General features: G+C 44.2%; 2 protein-coding genes across 2 annotated transcripts; one reads left to right on the top strand and one right to left on the bottom strand.

Annotated features, from left to right (window-relative positions):
- Nucleotides 1–1251: 1251 nt before the first annotated feature.
- Nucleotides 1252–11366, bottom strand: LOC100653456 (H(+)/Cl(-) exchange transporter 4). The gene is made up of 14 exons (XM_036952374.1): nt 11189–11366; nt 10329–10489; nt 9993–10092; nt 9559–9746; nt 9227–9349; nt 8855–9061; nt 8676–8756; nt 8233–8505; nt 6285–6557; nt 5126–5312; nt 4803–5004; nt 4343–4539; nt 3272–3491; nt 1252–2569 (listed from the first exon to the last, which is right to left on the bottom strand). Exons 1-14 carry the CDS (start codon nt 11199–11201, stop codon nt 2479–2481), a joined length of 2316 nt encoding a protein of 771 aa, XP_036808269.1. The 5' UTR covers nt 11202–11366; the 3' UTR covers nt 1252–2478.
- Nucleotides 11367–12895: 1529 nt separating this feature from the next.
- Nucleotides 12896–15007, top strand: LOC110495883 (putative claudin-24). Its single transcript, XM_021571394.2, has one exon. It carries the CDS (start codon nt 13258–13260, stop codon nt 13939–13941), a length of 684 nt encoding a protein of 227 aa, XP_021427069.2. The 5' UTR covers nt 12896–13257; the 3' UTR covers nt 13942–15007.
- Nucleotides 15008–20369: the final 5362 nt, after the last annotated feature.

Below are 20369 nucleotides of genomic sequence, written 5' to 3'. Positions count from 1 at the left end.
CTCAAATAGTTTCAGTTTTATTTATAATAAAACACTATGTGTAAATAACACTATTTGAATTTTAAAACAGCGCAGGTGTCAAAGCAGGCTGTTATGGGATGACCTGGTCTTAGAACTTGGTCCTCTTTTAAAAAATAATGTGACCATAACCTGTTTGTCAGTAGAACCAAAATAATAAACTCAGCAAAAAAAGAAACGTCCTCTTATTATCAACTGCGTTCATTTTCAGCAAACTTAACATGGGGGGGGTGGGGGGTCAAAATCAAAAGTTACAATCTGTAGCTGGTACTGCATGTACTGCAGTGCATCTCCCCCTCATGGACTGCACCAGATTTGCCAGTTCTTGCTTTGAGATGTTACCCCACTCTTCCACCTGCAAGTTCCCGGACATTTCTGGGGGGAATGGCCCTAGCCCTCGCACTCCGATCCAACAGGTCCCAGACGTGCTCAATGGGATTGAGATCCGGGCTCTTCGCTGGCCATGGCAGAACACTGACATTCCTGTTCCTGTCGCCGGTGATGTCTTACAACAGGCCTACAAGCCCTCAGTCCAGCCTCTCTCAGCCTATTGCGGACAGTCTGAGCACTGATGGGAGGGATTGTGCGTTCCTGGTGTAACTGGGCAGTTGTTACCATCCTGTGCCTGTCAGGTGTGATGTTTGGATGTACCGATCCTGTGCAGGTGTTGTTACACGTGGTCTGCCACTGCGAGGATGATCAGCTGTCTGTCCTGTCTCCCTGTCTTAGGTTTCTCACAGTACGGACATTGCAATTTATTGCCCTGGCCACATCTGCAGTCCTCATGCCTCCTTGCAGCATGCCCAAGGCACGTTCACACAGATGAGCAGGGGCCCTGGGCATCTTTCTGTTGGTGTTTTTCAGAGTCAGTAGAAAGGCCTCTTTAGTGTCGTACGTTTTCATACCTGTGACCTTAATTGCCTACCATCTGTAAGCTGTTAATGTCTTAACGACCGTTCCACAGGTGCATGTTCATTAATTGTTTATGGTTCATCGAACAAGCATAGGAATTATCTTTGAAAGACAGGGTCCTGAAAAGGGGACGTTTCTTTTTTTGCTAAGTTTATTATAGCAACCCTCAATTATTAATTTGTCTGGGTTCCTTGTGTTTCAACCTCACATATGACAAATATATTACTAGCATGTGATGAGTATCATATGCCTCCCGCAATTGAATTATGTCTTAAACTTTGTATCTATGTTATATAATACAATTACATAAATACAATCTCATCCTTGTTGACACAACCTCCCTTTTAATGTCAGAACATTGCAAATAGTATATTGTGCATCACTTAGACGTTATTTACAAACACCAACAAAAGTGCTAATATCCGTTTTCTGTACCAGTTCCAAGTTACAGTAATGTTGAACAGCTCATATTAGAATAATACATATACACTACAGTAGTGTTCAATTGCTTGAGATAATGACAAATTGATAGTTTCTCAATACAGTAGTAACAATGGATGGATGGATTTAAAAAAAATATCGGTATGAAATGACAAAGAGAACCTAGTGTGGCTAAATCCACAACCACAGTGGCTCGTCAGAATAAAACAAACAGAACGGAAGTGAGGCAGGTTCAATAGTTCCACAGTTGTTTTCCACAATACATTCCCTCGGCATATTAAAACAAAACCTAGGAAACTGGTGAGGGACAGCATGGAGTGAGAAATATAAAGTAACAAGAAAAACATTGTACTTGGTGGTGTTTTCTGGTTCAGCTATTTCTCTTCCAAAGTGCATTCTTTATTGCAAAAAAAAACAAAAAAACATCCTGGATAAACTAAATCAATTGACATGATACGCGATACGCGGTCTTCTAGCAAATACATACAGTACCAGTGTTAAAACTATGTTATTACAGTTCAATATTGAGAAACATTTGAGAAGCCGCAAATGTCAAAGTAACATCAACATGTGAAACATACCCTGGGAACAATGGGTTCTAAGGGCCACCAACGTAACATTGACAACTTAGACTGAAGTCAGTTGCAGTCGGCCTTGAAGCGTCACTGAAAACATAAATATGGCGTCAGCAGCACATCAAACTAAAACATACTCACCCCAGACATAAGATGCTTCCCTCCTTGCCATGATTGACACCTCTCTTCCGGCATCTCTCCATCTTGGTCCTCACACCCCTATTCCTCCACCCCGCCCTCTTGATCCCTCTTTCCTGGTCCTCACACCCTCTTCATTCATCCTCCTCCTTCGTCCTTACACCCCACTTTATTCATCCGTCCATTTTCTTTGTTGCATTTATCCATCTTAGTCCTGATCCCCCTCTTTCTTCACCCCTCTTGCTCCATCCCTGCATTCTAAACACTGGGGGCCTGTATTTGAGAGGTGACTTTTCTTTATTACAGGTTACAGTAGCGTTTCACTATTTACAGTCTAAGGGAGGGGAGGGGCAAAGAGGTGCTGTGGATAATAAAGCTTCTTCTTCTTGGGCAACTAGTTAAACATGATGGATTCTGGGTCCTGGTTCATCATCTGGGCCATGTGACGGAGGACATCCTTCTTAGTGATGATGCCCAACAGACGCCTAGAGGGGAGGGGGGGACAAAACAAAATAGAAATCATTCCACCATCCAATAAACCTCGGAATGATTCAACAGAGTCTATAGTCTTCATAAATCTAGCACCAAAGTAAAATGAGCCTACTTTAGAATACTGTGCCCCTTTTCCCAAAAGCATCTCAAGGCTAAGTTTATTGTTAGAACCTTCAAAAGGAGCATACTTAAATCTCTGAGCTGTTTCCCAAAGCCACCGTTACTAAAGTTGCACTTGATTTAGTGCATTGTTACAGGGTAAGCATTAGAATTAGACACTTTAATATTTGTTGCCATAGGTGATAATATCTCATGGGAGCTGATCTGTCGTCAGTGTTGTGGATTAATTCTAATGTTAAGGTAAGATTTGAAAGGGAGAACGCTGATCCGACAGCAGCGCCGTCTTCCTTTCGATCCCATTATTATTGCGCTAATGCATCAACAACGCATTTAGCGAACGTTCTATCTGGGTGGTGTTTTGGGAAACGTATTCGTTACATTTTACGGGCCGTTGTAGGAAAGGTCCGTTGTTAAAACAGTCGTAAGCCTAAATTCCATCGCTATCGGGAAACCGGGGCCCTGGACTGTATGTCGCTCATGGGCAACTGCTCGATGACTGCAACATAATACATTCTAAACTCATCTGGTGGACGAAGACTATGTTTGATTGGTTCATTGACTGATGACAGACTCACCCGCTTCTGGTGACCAGACACTGTCGGAGGCCCAGCTTTCTGAAGATGTCCACCACGGTCTCCATGGGGGTGTGGTCCGTGACGGTGAAGGGGCTGAGGTTGAGGATGCGCCGCAGCTTCAGGGGCTGGGGGTCGCAGGCCTCGGCCACCTGGGGGTTGTCCTCCGTGAAGTAGACCACAGAGCTGCTCACCACCCCGTCCTGCTTCTGACGGGCAGTCTCTAAGGGAGAGAGAGAGAGAGAGACAGACAGAGAGACAGAGAGAGAGAGAGAAGTATCAGCTGTGGCTCCTCAGACACGACAGATAATAATGAACCGACACATTAAATACAGTATTGCTCAACACATGCTGATGGCTTTATATGGGACATACAGTAGCTATAGATCACAACTTACAATTCACGTTCTCCAAACATTTTTTTTAATATTTAGCCTGTCATTTCACGGTGAAAACAACCTAATGTAACAGTCCCACTATTCTTCGTTAAATGGAACCTTTATTAGTACCCTAGACATTGATGTTGTCGAGGGAGGCCAGAGAGAGGAGGTCATTTTGGAAGTGGGTTGCTCATTTGATTGTTGGATGGAGTGGGCCTTTGCTGAAAAGCTTCTTAAATACAAGCCCCTCATATCACGCATGCACAGCCTTGGATATGAGTGCATGTCGGTAGCACTGATATTTGGCAGCCTCGGCCACGTTGCATACTGTAGGCTTACAGTACACGGCCTTTAGATTGCAGGCCCGTTTAAGACTTGAGCAAAGCAATTAGCAAGGTACTGTTCTCTTGCAGCTGTTACGGGCATCCTAGCTGTATGGAGAACGTGCTTTTTGTATCCTTAAGTGTCTATGCATCCAAGACCTTCGAAATGTTTGAATCCTTCTGATCGTAATGTGATTTGTGGATTTGAATAAAGTATTTAAAATGTGTGTGTGTGTGTGTGTGTGTGTGTGTGTGTGTGTGTGTGTGTGTGTGTGTGTGTGTGTGTGTGTGTGTGTGTGTGTGTGTGTGTGTGTGTGTGTGTGTGTGTGTGTGTGTGTGTGTGCGCGTGAGAGCCAGGGTTAATGTCTTACTGATGGCCACAGTGAGTTCCCTGCGCTGGACGAAGCCGATGAGGCGCTCTGACTCTCGGGACACGACCACAGGGAAGCCGTTGTAGTCGGTGTCCTTGATGAGCGTCTCCACGTCCTCCACTGTGGTGCTGTCCTGGGTCAACACGGCCAGGGGCGGCTCACTGCGCCTGGGACGCATCACATCCGTGGCCAGGGTCCTGTGTATGGATCACATATTGGGAATTCTTAGGGTCTGTTTCTCAGACACAGATTAATCCAACTCCTGGAAGCAAAAGCATGGAGAATCTCCATTGAAATATATTTTTAGTTCAGGACTATGCTTTTGTGTCTGGTAAAACCAGCCCTTTGAGAAGGGTTGACTCTTGACTAATGCAGGGTTGAGACTTGGACTAGGGGAGGTGTGAGGCTCCTCCCCTGAGGAGGAGGAATGACAAAGTTCCTAATATGTATCCCGTAATACCTGTGCGTGAACTCGTCCCTGACGTCCAGGTAGGGGTAGCCGTTGAGTTGGATGTGGGACTCGTAGATACCCTCCTTCCCAAAGGCGTCCGCTACCCACTTACTGGTGACGGCTGCGGCCATGAGGGGGACGATGTACTCCAGACCACCGGTCAGCTCAAACATAATGACCACCAGGGACACGGTCATCCGGGTCACACCTCCTATAAACAACAAAACAAAAGTTGATGACCTGAGTGTTTATTTTATAGAGTAATCCCTCTCTGTTTCAGTCTGTCTTCTTCCGTTTGGTGCCTAATGAACACAACCCTGATGATAACTCACCCAGACATGCGGCAGCGCCCACCATAGCGTAGAGGCCTGGGGTAACACAGTCGGCCCCGGGACGACACCAGTTCTTAAAGATGATCCAGTCGTGGTGATGGTAGGCCATCTGCTCCACAGCGATGCCTACGATTCGCCCAGCGATGGCCCCCACAGCCATACTGGGGATAAACAGCCCAGACGGGATCTGAACACAACACAGAGGACATAAAACAACATGGTTGAGAAGTGATCTGAAGACAGAGGACATAAAACAACATGGTTGAGAGGTGATCTGAAGACAGAGGACATAAAACAACATGGTTGAGAGGTGATCTGAAGACAACACAGAGGACATAAAACAACATGGTTGAGAGGTGATCTGAAGACAACACAGAGGACATAAAACAACATGGTTGAGAAGTGATCTGAAGACAGAGGACATAAAACAACATGGTTGAGAAGTGATCTGAAGACAACACAGAGGACATAAAACAACATGGTTGAGAAGTGATCTGAAGACAACACAGAGGACATAAAACAACATGGTTGAGAGGTGATCTGAAGACAACACAGAGGACATAAAACAACATGGTTGAGAAGTGATCTGAAGACAACACAGAGGACATAAAACAACATGGTTGAGAAGTGATCTGAAGACAACACAGAGGACATAAAACAACACGGTTGAGAGGTGATCTGAAGACAACACAGAGGACATAAAACAACATGGTTGAGAGGTGATCTGAAGACAACACAGAGGACATAAAACAACATGGTTGAGAAGTGATCTGAAGACAACACAGAGGACATAAAACAACATGGTTGAGAAGTGATCTGAAGACAACACAGAGGACATAAAACAACATGGTTGAGAAGTGATCTGAAGACAACACAGAGGACATAAAACAACATGGTTGAGAGGTGATCTGAAGACAACACAGAGGACATAAAACAACACGGTTGAGAAGTGATCTGAACACAATCCCCCAAGAGCACGGTGACCATACTCACAATACCTGGGATCAAAACGTGGCAACACTTTATTTGAAGGGCACCTACATAAAAGGACCTAACATTTTCATATCTCATACATAATGCATTCATAAGCAGTTCGGTAACATTTCATAGCTATCAGCTATCATAACCCCCATCTAGCCATGCCGTACAGCATACTGACCTTCATGCCAAAGGTGAAGATCGTAATAACTATCTTAAAGATAAGCGCCAGGGCCAGCTGCCACAGAGCGCTGTAGACCCCGGGTCCAGCAGGGCGGTCTGGGATGTCGTCCACCGGACGGCTCATGTTGGGGTTATTAACGTAGTCACACAGCTGAGAGGACTCCAGCGCACCGCAGTCGTTGAACAGCTCGGAGATGAGCTCGCTGGTGCTGCGCCGCGTGTACGGGTTAGGGAACGCCAGGACCGCGGTGATACCCGTTATCACGATCACCTTAAATCAATCAAATCAATCACGTTTATTGATGAAGCCCTTTTGAAATCAGCAGTTCTCATAAGGTGCTTTACAGTAAACCGGCAAAGATCCCAAAAAGCAAGAAGCAGAAACTGGCATTACATTTGAGTCATTTAGCAGTTGCTCTTATCCAGAGCAACTTAGTTACAGTTGAAGTCGGAGGTATACATACACCTTAGCCAAATACATTTAAACTCAGTTTCACAATTCCTGACATTTAATCCTAGTAAAAATTCCCTGTCATAGGTCAGTTAGGATCACCACTTTATTTTAAGAATGTGAAATGTCAGAATAATATTAGAGAGAATGATTTATTTCAGCTTTTATTTCTTTCATCACATTCCCAGTGGGTCAGAAGTTTACGTACACTCAATTAGTATTTGGTAGCATTGACTTTAAATTGTTTAACTTGTGTCAAACGTTTTGGGTAGCTATCCACAAGCTTCCCACAATAAGTTGGGTGAATTTTGGTCCATTCCTCCTGACACAGCTGGTGTAATTGAGTCAGATTTGTAGGCCTTCTTGCTCACATACACTTTTTCAGTTCTGCCCACAAATTTTCTATGGGATTGAGGTCAGGGCTTTGTGATGGCCACTCCAATACCTTGACTTTGTTGTACTTAAGCCATTTTGCAACAACTTTGGAAGTATGCCTGGGGTCATTGTCCATTTGGAAGACCCATTTGTGACCAAGTTTTAACTTCCTGACTGATGTCTTGAGATGTTGCTTCAATATATCCACATCATTTTCATTCCTCATATGCCATCTATTTTGTGAAGTGCACCAGTCCCTCCTGCAGCAAAGCACCCCCACAACATGATGCTGCCACCCCCGTGCTTCACAGTTGGGATGGTGTTCTTCGGCTTGCAAGCCTTCCCCTTTTTCCTCCAAACATAACAATGTCCAAAAAGTTATATTTTTGTTTCATCAGACCAGAGAACATTTCTCCAAAAAGTACGATCTTTGTCCCCATGTTCAGTTGCAAACCGTAGTCTGCCTTTTTTATGGTGATTTTGGAGCAGTGGCTTCTTCCTTGCTGAGCGGCCTTTCAGGTTATGTCGATATAGGACTCGTTTTAAGGTGGATATTGATACTTTTGTACCTGTTTCCTCCAGCATCTTCACAAGGTCCTTTGCTGTTGTTCTGGGATTGATTTGCACTTTTCGCACCAAAGTACGTTCATCTCAACGAGACAGAACGCGTCTCCTTCCTGAGCGGTATGACGGCTGCGTGGTCCCATGGTGTTTAAACTTGCGTACTATTGTTTGTACACATGAACGTTGTACCTCAAGGCGTTTGGAAATTGCTCCTCTACAACTTTTTTCAGAGGTCTTGGCTGATTTCTTTTGATTTTCCCATGATGTCAAGCAAAGAGGCACTGGGTTTGAAAGTAGGCCTTGAAATACATCCACAGGTAGACCTCCAATTGATTCAAATTATGTAAATTAGCCTATCAGAAGCTTCTAAAACCATGACATACTTTTCGGGAATAGCTGTTTAAAGGCACAGTTAACTTAGTGTATGTAAACTTCTGACACACTGGAATTGTGATACAGTGAATTATAAGTTAAATAATCTGTCTGTAGACAATAGTTGGAAAAATGACTTGTATCATGCACAAAGTAGATGGAATAGGGTGCCACAGTTCGTTACCTCTAGAACGGGGTACTTCCCCAGCAAAGTGGTCTTCCTCCTCCTACACCAGGCGATGTTCCCCCGGATGAAGAGGGTTCCCCAGAGGCCCCCGAACACCCCCAGCAGGATGAAGGGGACCAGCTCAGCCATGTACCAGGGGGTGTGGTACTCCACGTAGAACAGGACCAGACGGCTGTTGCCGAACGGGTTGATGGCGCGCAGGGTGAAGGCTGCCACCAACGCAGCGAAGAAGGAGCGCCACAGAGTCTTCAGAGGGAAGTAGTAACTCACCTGAAGAGGACAGAGGTTACATAGCGACGGCAGTTCAACTGAAACACTTTAGCATTTCAAAGGCAATGGATCAAAAAGAATAACAGTGACATATCTGGAAGTGAGATGACATTTGATTGATTGAATGAATGGACACAGCAGGTGATATAACAGACTTAAGTATACAACACCTCCTCCAGGCTGAAGAGAACTCCTCCAATCGGAGCTCCAAAAGCCACGGACACCCCAGCAGCAGCAGCAGCCGATAACACCTGCACAAATGACAAGCCGAGTGGCATACAGACTACAACTAAATACCCAAATTGTATTATTTCCGCAGAAATGGGAGCGTAATGGGCTATTACTGTACCTCTCTGCGCTTGCCCTCGTTCTTGCTGTACTTGGAGAACAGGGAGCAGAAGAGGTTACCACAGCAGCAGGCCACGTGGACCAGGGGCCCCTCCTTCCCCAGGCTGAGCCCGGAGGACACAGCCAGGACCAGGGTCACCGTCTTGATCAGCAGGGTCCACTTCCCCAGGTACCCCCGGATGATGAACCCACTCAGGATGGTTTTGATCTACACAAGACGACACACAGCGTCCCCTCACTGGGATAACCTTTGCAACTGTGCAGTTATCGGAAATGAATGCACACTCTTTTCAGCCAATGAAAACGAAGTATTTCAAATACTATAGGCACGGTTATTTTCTATTTGTGAACGCTACCATTTCAAAACACTCACCTCAGGTATACCTGACCCACAGGCGTAGGGGGCAAAGACTCTTACTAGAGACACAGCCAGGAAAGAGAATAACAGCGCCCACAACACATACAGGAAGTAATTCAACACATACGCCCCGGCACCCTGGAGAAACAAGAACAGGTGGGATTTATGGGTTTAAGGACCTGGTACACAATCATCCCACCCGCTACCACAACAAACACCAAGATAAACCTCAGAAACTGAGAGAGGTTACACTCCGTTCGCTGCCATTCGTCGGGCTAAAACGCAAACTCAGTAATGTGGCTTTAAATCAAGAGGACGTCTGGTTAGCGGTTTAGTGATCTGCTGACCTCAGAGTGACCGGTCATCAGCTCGGCCCACTTCTGCCACTGCGGACACTTGTCTCTGTCGTCGAAGGTGGTCTCGTTGGAGGTCCAGCAGCACTGCTCATGGCTATAGTAGAATGCAGACAGACACACCCCTTCTTTCAGGTCGGTCATCCAGTCCACAGCCAGGTCGATCACTCCAGCCAGCGTGCCTACACGGGAGGACACACAGCACGAGATCACAGATCACACTAAGCAAGGAAACAGGCAAGCCTATCAAAAGGATTCAAACCAGACTCTGGCTGTGTGACTTTTGATTGTTTGTTAAGAGAGCCACGTGTCATGTCATGTGTGTGCAGTATGAATCCCGGCACCCAGAAGCAAATCTCATGTGCGCCATACTACAAGAGACTAGAGAAGAGGTCAGACTTTTTGCAGGATGCCTCCTCAGTTCCTACCTGTGAGCATTCCTATGAGCAGCATCACCACCCATCCTGACCAGGCATCCAGAAGACTCTTAATCAGCTCCCAGTAAGACTCCTTACTCTTGGTGGTGATCTAGAACAACCATCAAATCAACCATCAATCAACCATCAGCGGCAGATTCAACAGATCATCAGGTTAACATAATCAGGTGGACATCAAGAGTTTTTCTATGGTGATGACGATGATGAAGAAGAGGATGAAGAAGAAGAATTATATCCTCTGGGGAAGAAGAAGAAGAAAATGCTTAGAGTGTAGAGCTGGGTGTGGGTGTGTGTGTGTGTGGGTGTGGGTGTGTGTGTTCCCCTCACCTTCCTATGGCGGTCTGTGTCGCGTGACTTCTCCCGGAGCCAGTCAATGGTGTGGAAGTCTTCGTAGGTGCTGACGTCAGGGAAGGGCTCGTCCAGGAAGTCCATCAGATTCCCAGTACCATTCATCTCCTCTGAGGGAGTGGCCCCAGTACTGCTGGCCCCTGGACAGAGAGACAAAATAAGATTTGGTTTTTATTGTCTAATGAAGACCTTCACACATGTCCAACAGAGATAAACTTATGCTTTATCCCAACCCCTCTAAAAGACACACACAGACAAGAGGTTGAAGAGACCGCGAACCCAGCCAAGGCAGGTCTCTGATTCTCAACACGGTATGAAGCACTATGCTGCCAATAATGCCCATGAGATGTATAAAATTGTAATTCTTGGGATTCGGATCACCAGACAGACCTTGTGATACTGTGTCCAAGTTTTAGCTTCAGTTTGGACATTTGTCCAGGGCAGACAGTGGGCCCTATTTTTATGTTCTTATTAGCATTTTATTGCACATAACTACATTAGCAGCTTACTTGGATAAATGGTCGCTATAATTCTGTGCTGTTTTTTTTTCCTCTGGGGGTCTACGTCATGCAGAAGCAGTGAAAACAGTAACGCTACTGAGCAGTCAAGAATACAAGAGTAGGCTAGCTACTTGAGGGCCATGCATGAATACTGAATTACAAATCATTGATCAGTGACAGCGACATATGCCTTCATGTAGCTATTAGATATAGCTAGCTATAGCAAGTAGATATGGATGTAATGAGACCAATAATGTTAACGTTAATTCTAGTTAAGATTTGGCCAGATATGCGTCAACCTTTATTAATTATTAGACATGCTATGAAATGCATGCTTACCGTCTCCGTCCATTGTTCACACAACCCGACTCCTCAAAATAAAGACATCTATATCTCTTAGCTATATAATCATCAATATTGAATGCATTTTGATACTGTGTTAGGTTATCGCCGGCCAAACCTGTTTAGAAAAGAGAGAAGAGGACGTCATAGATTTCTGCTTCCCACAATGCATTTGCTCAACCTGTCAACGCATGAAGGTGGAATTGTGAGTAGTGAAATAGTGACACCTTGTGGCTGAAATAAAAATATTTTTATTTTAATCCGTTCATTCATATCAGTGCGTAGGCTACTGTTCACTCAGAGAGACCACCAGACCACTAAACCGCCTCTATAAAGAGGGTCATTTGCGTACTATTGTGTGTTGAAAATGTTTGTTCTTCTCTCCTTGACATGGCCTGCATATTCAGCCTCCTACTTGGGTCACAAGCTCTGTATGTCAGAGATCTGATACAGGAAAAAGGAACGTATCACCGGATATTGTTCCACATCAAATAAATGCACCACTTTGAGTACCTCTGTATAGTAAAACAATCACTTGATTTCTTTAAAATAGCACTTCATAAACAGGCTATTGAATGTATTAGATCAATTCAGAGCCTCCTAAATCTCTCCTAAATCTATAGATGACATGTCAATGCCCAAGTAGCAGCATAGCTTGTTTTGTCTTTTGAGTTGACATAGCAACCTAATAATCTGATGTCTTCTCCCATTTCCATCAGCCTTATTTTAAAAAGGTACACACAGTCAGTTTTATTCTTACTTAATCTCATCTCCCTGGCAACACTCCATGGTGCCCCACAGTTTCTAAAGAGACAAAGTTAGTAGTGAGAAGAAATAGCATTTTCACCGTGTGCGTGTGTGTGTGTTCAGTGGCGTCATGCCCATAAAGGGCACATTAACTGTCTCCAACGTCGTTTAAGAGAATTTATCAGTACGTCCAACCGGCCTCACAAGCGCAGACCACGTGTAACCACGCCAGCCCAGAACCTTCACATCCAGCTTCTTCACCTGCGGGATCGTCTGAGACCAGCCACCCGGACAGCTGATGAAACTGATGAGTATTTCTGTCTGTAATAAAGCCCTTTTTGTGAGGGAAAACTCATTCGGATTGGCTCAGCCTGGCTCCCCAGTGGGTTGGCCTATGCCCTCCCAGGCCCACCCAAGGCTACACCCCTGCCCAGTCATGTGAAATCCATAGATTAGGGCCTAATGAATTCATTTGAATTGACTCATTTCCTTATATGAACAGTAACATTGTAAAATCGATGAATTTGTTGCACGTTACGTTTACATTTTTGTTCAGTATAACTTGATCAAGCTATGTAGCCTATTGATTCCTTCTTGATGAATAAATCAAAACAAATATTTTGCTGTTTCTCTGTAATATAATATTTTTTTTTACATAGAATTAGGCATTATGATTATGGCTCTAGATTGCAGGGAAAGGTTCTTTCAGGTGTTTGAAAAATGCAAAATTGTTCCAGATGAGAATCATTATGCCTCCCTCCATTATGCCCCCACTATACCCCATCCTCACAACACCCCTATGTGTGTGTGTGTACATTTTGTGAAATAAATCAGTATTTTTATAACATCCTGTCTGCATTTTAAAAGCATCCTGTGTGTGTGGAAATGGACAGCACCATAGATCTGAATGATGCTGTTGTTCAATGCGTCTGACTCTCACTCAGTCACTCTCTCCTGACCACTGAGTATAGCAGCCTCCAAGGGGAGGGCAACATGTCATCAAGCCGCTGCTTTCCTCCTCTCAACTGCAGATGATGCGTGCATGTGAGTGAGCTACTGATCGTTTGAAGAAGTTACTCCCTCCCAGCCCATGCTGGTAGTAGTAAACCCTAATTGGGTGTACGGTCTTTTGAACAAATTGAGCCTCGATCGGAACCTACTGGCCGTGGCTTCCTCTCGCTTCAACTGGCTGCAGTTCAGAAGGACAGGAACAGAGAGAAGCAGTCAGGAGTCCTGGCTGCAGTTGACTGTGGCACAGAGAGACAGGGAGAGCAGGCATCTCGGGAGCCAGAGAGTGGCCACTCAGAGTGGGCAGCACTATGGATCCGGGGGTGTGCGCTATGGAACTCCTCGGGGTCTTCTTCTCTATTGGTGCCTGGATCTGCTCGCTGGTCACCACCACCATGTCCACCTGGCTGACCCTGTCCACCGACCTGCTGCCCGCGGAGAGCTACGAGCTGGGCCTGTGGGAGACATGTGTGGTGCAGGACCTTGGAATTCTGGAGTGCAGACCCTATGACAGTCTCCTCGGCCTGCCTCCGGACATCAAACTAGCCCGGATCCTCATGTGTGTAACAGTGGCCACGGGCCTCCTGGGTCTCCTGCTAGCCATTCCTGGAATCTACTGGATCAACAGCTGCAACCAGGGGCCTGAGGGTTTGAGGGTGAAGAGATTGATGAAGATGCTGGGGGGGATATTGTGCTTGGTCGCAGGGATACTGGGTCTCATACCCGTGTCTTACATCGCTCACCTGACGGTCATGCGGTTCTTTGATGAGGCCGTGCCGGCAATCGTGCCACGCTGGGAGTTTGGGGATGCCCTGTTCTGTGGCTGGACGGCGGGGTTTCTACACCTGGTGGCTGGCTCTCTGCTGGTCACCTCCTGCGTGTGCCTTCAAGAGGAGCCCTGCACCTTACAAATGCCTATACCACTACAGAGAAGACATACACACGTACACAGTACCAATACCCCACATAGGAAGAGGTCCATGGAATATGTTTGATGAGCTATTGAAAAGTGAGAACAGTATTCTCAGTAGCCTCTGCCCTTTCTCTATCGATGGTGAATAAAACACTGCTTATCTAAAGCTTTTTCATGCTTATTTACATTAGCTATAGTTAGTTATTGAGTACTTTTGCTGGGACAAATCTTTCTTCATATTCTGAGACAGAATTTGCACACAATGGTGGTATTTATTTCAATCACTCAAACAGGGTTTGGTGCATGCCATGTTTGCAAAAATATCACCTACATTTATCAAACAGAAATTCTTGATGGAACCAAAGAGACTAAAGCTTTTAAAGCTGCCATTTCTTCCTTGGTACTGTGTAAGAGATAGAGTGCAATGGTGCCAGAGAATTTGATGACAAGCAGTATTTTGTCTGTGAAATGACTGTAAACTATTCTGACCAAGGTTGAATATTCTGTATGTCAATGTCAATGATTGTCTTGGATATCATATCTTATCACAATACAAATGATTTTTTACAGCATCTGTCATCATTATTGTCCAATAACTACATGAAGCCAGAATGAATGAAGCTGATTTCTCACTAGCAAGGCCATAAAAAAATGTATCCCTTTTTATAGCCTACACAGTTACTCAATCAACAATGCATTACAGGAATAATGAATCATACAAATTGTAAATGGAACAAAGAGAAAAGGTATAACACTATATTGTAGAAAGCAAGTAAGAATTCATGTGAGGAATGTACTAAGCATTTGGGAATGTGTGTTTTAAAATATAAGGACTTGATTGCAACAACTGGACAAGACAATGACTTCATGGATATTTGAGGATCTGATTGTATTCGTTGCATTTCTGCTGAAATGTCCACTATACATTCTCTCTAGTTAGAGGCCAATATTACAGATTTACCACATACATTATATCAGATATATATATATCAATATACATTATCTTGTATATTCCTCTGTAGTGGTTTTCTGACTCTGAATTGATCAGACATTATAGTGCCACAGGGCTACATATCCCTATATCAGTTATATCCATAGTGTGGAGAAATCTGTACATAACAAAAGTTGATATTATCAAATAAAGAAAAAACCTGACAAAAACCTGACCACGATTCATTCCTAAGCTCACAAACCACTTGCTTGTGTTACACAAGCTCAAACTGTTGCTAGACAACGAGGAGGAAGTGAGTTTAAGTAAGGTGAGGTGACAGACCAAGTCCAGTGGAAACGGAGCTGAAGTCTAATTCCCGCTGATTTCGGTCTTGGCTCCTGGGCTAAGCTGTAGTTAATGAACATCATAATAATGATACGTAATGTGAGGAATGTCAGATTTCCTAGACATCGCCCATTACACACAAGCTTGCTCAGGCAGGTCATGTTCTTATACTTCCATTTTTTAATATAATTTCTCCTTTATTTATTTAGCCAGGTGAGTCCCATTGAGAAATTAATCTCTTTCTCAAGGGTTCCCTACATGGCCAAGCGGAAACAACAGCCATAAAATACTTCCTGTCTATTTCAATGCTATAATTTAATCTCCAAATGAGACCATGTTCCCTATGCAGTGCATTACTTTTGACCAGGACCCATAGGGAGCTGGTTAAAAGTACTGCACTATTTAAGGAATAGGGCACCATTTGGGACACAAACTTGCTTCTGAGTGTGCTCTGCTACAGTTCCTTTCAGGTCTTCACATTACGAGAACCCGCCTGGACTTTGAAATGCTCGATTTGCTCCCCACCGCCTCCTGTGTCCATGTTGTCATCTGAAAGATCCCATTGTTGTCCCCTCACAATGGAAGTCATTATAGTTTCCTATGTTAATCGCTTGATCTATCATAGGCAGTGGTTGGTCCTGCATCAGAGAAACACATGAAGACAACCACTATATGTTAAACGGCTCTGTTGTCACATGTCACTTTGAAACACAATGAAAGGGAACATTCGAAACCATTCTATCCTACCTCAATCTCACAGAAAACCACAACAGCTCTGTTGTACAGTGCTGATAAAGTTATGCTCCTTTCTCAGCAGATTGTGAAATGCCTTGTGGGATATGTCTATCGCTTGGTGGTTAATGATTAGGGTCAGGGTGGTTAGGGTTATCACTATTGACGATTAGGGTTTGGGTTACGGGTTAAGGACAGGTTAGGTTGAGGATTTGGGTCTGGATCAATGAAGTTCAATGAGTTGCATCGATATATTCCTTCACTATCAACTTTACTGTAACAACTTTAGTATTGTTACAGACTCAATTACAAAAATAATTGTACTGGATGTACGGTCTTACATCCTATTTCGCAACAAAAAATCCTTCACTCATGCTGCCAAACATACCCTCGTAAACTGACTATCCTACCGATCCTTGACTTCAGCGAAGTCATTTACAAAATAGCCTCCAACACTCTACTCAGCAAATTGGATGCAGTCTATCACAGTGTCATCCGTTTTATCACCAAAGCCCCATATACTACCCACCACTGCGACCTGTGTGCTCTCGTTGGCTGGCCCACACTTCATATTCAAATCAAATCAAATTTTATTTGTCACATACACATGGTTAGCAGATGTTAATGCGAGTGTAGCGAAATGCTTGTGCTTCTAGTTCCGACAACGCAGTAATAACCAACAAGTAATCTAGCTAACAATTCCAAAACTACTACCTTATACACACACAAGTGTAAAGGGATAAAGAATATGTACATAAAGATATATGAATGAGTGATGATACAGAGCGGCATAGGCAAGATGCAGTAGATGGTATCGAGTACAGTAAATACATATGAGATGAGTATGTAAACAAAGTGGCATAGTTAAAGTGGCTAGTGATACATGTATTACATAAAGATGCAGTAGATGATATAGAGTACAGTACATACGTATACATATGAGATGAATAATGTAGGGTATGTAAACATTATATTAGGTAGCATTGTTTAAAGTGGCTAGTGATATATTTTACATAATTTCCCATCAATTCCCATTATTAAAGTGGCTGGAGTTGAGTCAGTGTGTTGGCAGCAGCCACTCAATGTTAGTGGTGGCTGTTTAACAGTCTGATGGCCTTGAGATAGAAGCTGTTTTTCAGTCTCTCGGTCCCAGCTTTGATGCACCTGTACTGACCTCGCCTTCTGGATGATAGCGGGGTGAACAGGCAGTGGCTCGGGTGGTTGTTGTCCTTGATGATCTTTATGGCCTTCCTGTGACATCGGGTGGTGTAGGTGTCCTGGAGGGCAGGTAGTTGCCCCCGGTGATGCGTTGTGCAGACCTCACTACCCTCTGGAGAGCCTTACGGTTGTGGGCGGAGCAGTTGCCGTACCAGGCGGTGACACAGCTCGACAGGATGCTCTCGATTGTGCATCTGTAGAAGTTTGAGAGTGCTTTTGGTGACAAGCCAAATTTCCTCAGCCTCCTGAGGTTGAAGAGGCGCTGCTGCGCCTTCTTCACGATGCTGTCTGTGTGGGTGGACCAATTCAGTTTGTCTGTGATGTGTACGCCGAGGAACTTAAAACTTACTACCCTCTCCACTACTGTTCCATCTATGTGGATAGGGGGGTGTTCCCTCTGCTGTTTCCTGAAGTCCACAATCATCTCCTTAGTTTTGTTGACGTTGAGTGGGAGGTTATTTTCCTGACACCACACTCCGAGGGCCCTCACCTCCTCCTTGTAGGCCGTCTCGTCGTTGTTGGTGGTAATCAAGCATACCACTGTTGTGTCGTCCGCAAACTTGATGATATTCGTCGCCAAACCCACTGGCTCCAGGTAATTTATAAGTCTTTGCTAGGTAAAGCTCCGCCTATTCTCAGCTCACTGGTCACCATAGCAACACCCACCCATAGCACGCGCTCCAGCAGGTATATTTCACTGGTCACCCCCAAAGCCAATTCCTCCTTTGGCCACCTTTCCTTCCAGTTCTCTGCTGCCAATGTCTGGAACAAACTGCAAAAATCACTGAAGCTGGAGACTCAAATCTCCCTCACTAACTTTAAGCACCAGCTGTCAGAGCAGCTTACAGATCACTGCACCTGTATATAGCCCATCTGTAAATAGCCCATCCAACTACCTCATATTATTTTTGCTCCTTTGCACCCCAGTATCTCTACTTGCACATTCATCTTCTGCACATCTATCACTCCAGTGTAAATTGCAATTATTTCACCACTATGGCCTATTTAATTGCCTTACCTCCCTAATCTTACTTCATTTGCACACACTGTATATAGACTTTTCTATTGCGTCAAGGACTGTACATTTGTTTATTCCATGTGTAACTCTAACCACTAGGCTACCTGCCGCCCCGTTGTCTGTGTCGCACTGCTTTGCTTTATCTTGGCTAGGTCGCAGTTGTAAACGAGAACTCGTTGTCAGCTGGCCTACCTGGTTAAATAAGTTAAAAAAAAATAAAAATGTAAAAAATTCAATATTTCCCCCCCTGAAACATTATGCTGAAGGCAATAAGGAGGTGGTAACGCAATGAAGTCGATGCCCTGGGGACAATAACTAAGAACTTCAATGCCAGGGCGAGTGATTACACAATGGTGGGGAATCCAGAACATGTTACACAACATCTACAAAACAATAAACCTGTCATCACCTTTCAACCTTCTACCTTAATGTCTGAGATTTACGTCAGCCAACAGCACTATGCCACGCAGTTATGCTGTAGTAACACTATGCTAACTATAGACTAGACCAGGGCTCTCCAAGTTAACCCTGTCCCTGGACAGCTACTGTCCCCTAGGTTTTCACTCCAACCCTAATCTAGGGCACCTGATTCTAATAATTAGCCGGTTGTTAAGCTGAACCAGGTTAATAACAGCTGGGGTTGGAGCAAAAACCTACAGGAGGGTAGCTCTCCAGGAACAGGGTTGGATAGCCCTGGACTAGAGACTAAACCCACAGTCAGGTGCTTTAATATCCTCATTCTGCCCATGATGAGAGTGTGTCCTGCCCACTATAAAGTCCTCTGCATCTATTAGCCAGACCACAACCAATCCTCTCAATGAGTGTTGGAAAAAAAGTGTTGGACCCCTGATGGGAGGGAACAAAATAGATTTTTCCAACACAGTGTGCTGTCCACAGGATCTGACTGTTCGGACTTTCAGCCAGAGTAACAACCCCCACTGTGATTGTCCTTACTCCGGCTTTGAGAGGTCTGGTCAAGGACTCATATGTCCTGCCACAGCCAGTCTCAGCCTCCTCTCCTGCACTGTTCACATGAACGGGGCCCAAATGAGAATGAGAGGCTCCACATTACACATCACTTCTTCTTGGCCACTGGTGTCTTCATTTTGGGAACGTAGTTAACAAGGACATTACTTACATTTATCAGAGCAAGTAAAAAAAAAAACCTGAATGAAAACCTTTAAAATCATCAAAAAAGAGCAATGAATGAACACATTTGGGGGAAAAAAAATCGAATCCCTTCCTCTTCTGTAGCACAATCAAATGGATGATATGATTTTGTGGGACCGCGACTGTCAAAACACCTTTCTGCCAGAGCCAATATTTGACTTGAACACGATAACACCTTACGGCCCCTAACGGAAGCCTCGTTACCAGGAAACAATGTGGTCTATGTGGTCTAATAGGGGCAGACAGTGTGTGTGTTCCTAATTGCACCCTTTTCCTTTTATAGTGCACTACAATTTGTTTCTGGTCAAAAGTAGTGCACTATATAGGGAATAGGGTGCCATTTGGGACAAAGCCAGTAACTACCCAGCGTTCACCAGTCAGTGGGGGAGCTCTACAGAGTGCAGACTGCAAGGCACAGCCAGGGATAGAGGATAATTGAGGTCCTTGCCGGGCTGTCTAAAACCAGACCGAGGAAGAATCCCGTTGCTACTCCACATCAAAACAAATACAGTGTGTGATAAGATTGTATTGATTCAAACATGGTCTCTTTTAAATCACATGATTTATCACAACTATTTCTGATTGAATTGTGCATGTGTATAATATTGTTTCCTGGATGTCAAGAGCCCTTAAAAGTTGAAGAACACATTTTGAATGTGATCAAATAAAACCGAAACGGTACAAATTCTGCATAATTTACAAAGAAACACATTAAATGGCATCAGCAATACAAGTATGAAATGTAAAACATTTAATGTAATCAGTTGTTAAACTCCCTTTGGAGCTATTGCAAGGCAATGACTAAAGAGGTGTGTTGCAAGCATGTCCTCAAAAGAGAAAGCGTGCGTCTTTGTGTAGCCTCCAATTTACTGCTTCTCTACAGTAGCAGTATTAACTCAATACAACACAAACACACTGTGAAATACTCTTGACTATTAAATGAAGGTGCTTTTCTGATATCAACTACAGCACAAATCATTCGGTATAAGAATGTTACGAATCAATGTAGGATCATATAATCTGACACATTTTAAAGGGGCAATCTGCAATTCAAACAAATAGCAAAGTGGTTACCCCACCACCGTTTTGGTAAACA

This window comes from Oncorhynchus mykiss, chromosome 18 (assembly GCF_013265735.2).
Source record: "Oncorhynchus mykiss isolate Arlee chromosome 18, USDA_OmykA_1.1, whole genome shotgun sequence".
Classification (NCBI taxonomy): Eukaryota; Metazoa; Chordata; class Actinopteri; order Salmoniformes; family Salmonidae; genus Oncorhynchus; species Oncorhynchus mykiss.
The sequence above is the reverse complement of the archived record's forward strand: the minus strand, read 5'-3'. Positions and strand labels throughout refer to the sequence as shown.

Bases quoted from the DNA above. Each gene is read 5' to 3' on its own strand.
- LOC100653456 (XM_036952374.1), bottom strand. The intron at 6,558-8,232 runs GTAACGAACTGT...GATTGATTTAAG, and splicing joins GGAAGTACCCCGTTCTAGAG to GTGATCGTGATAACGGGTAT. The intron at 4,540-4,802 runs GTATTACGGGAT...ATCCATACACAG, and splicing joins AGGGACGAGTTCACGCACAG to GACCCTGGCCACGGATGTGA.
- LOC110495883 (XM_021571394.2), top strand. From the start codon at position 13,258: ATGGATCCGGGGGTGTGCGCTATGGAACTCCTCGGGGTCTTCTTCTCT.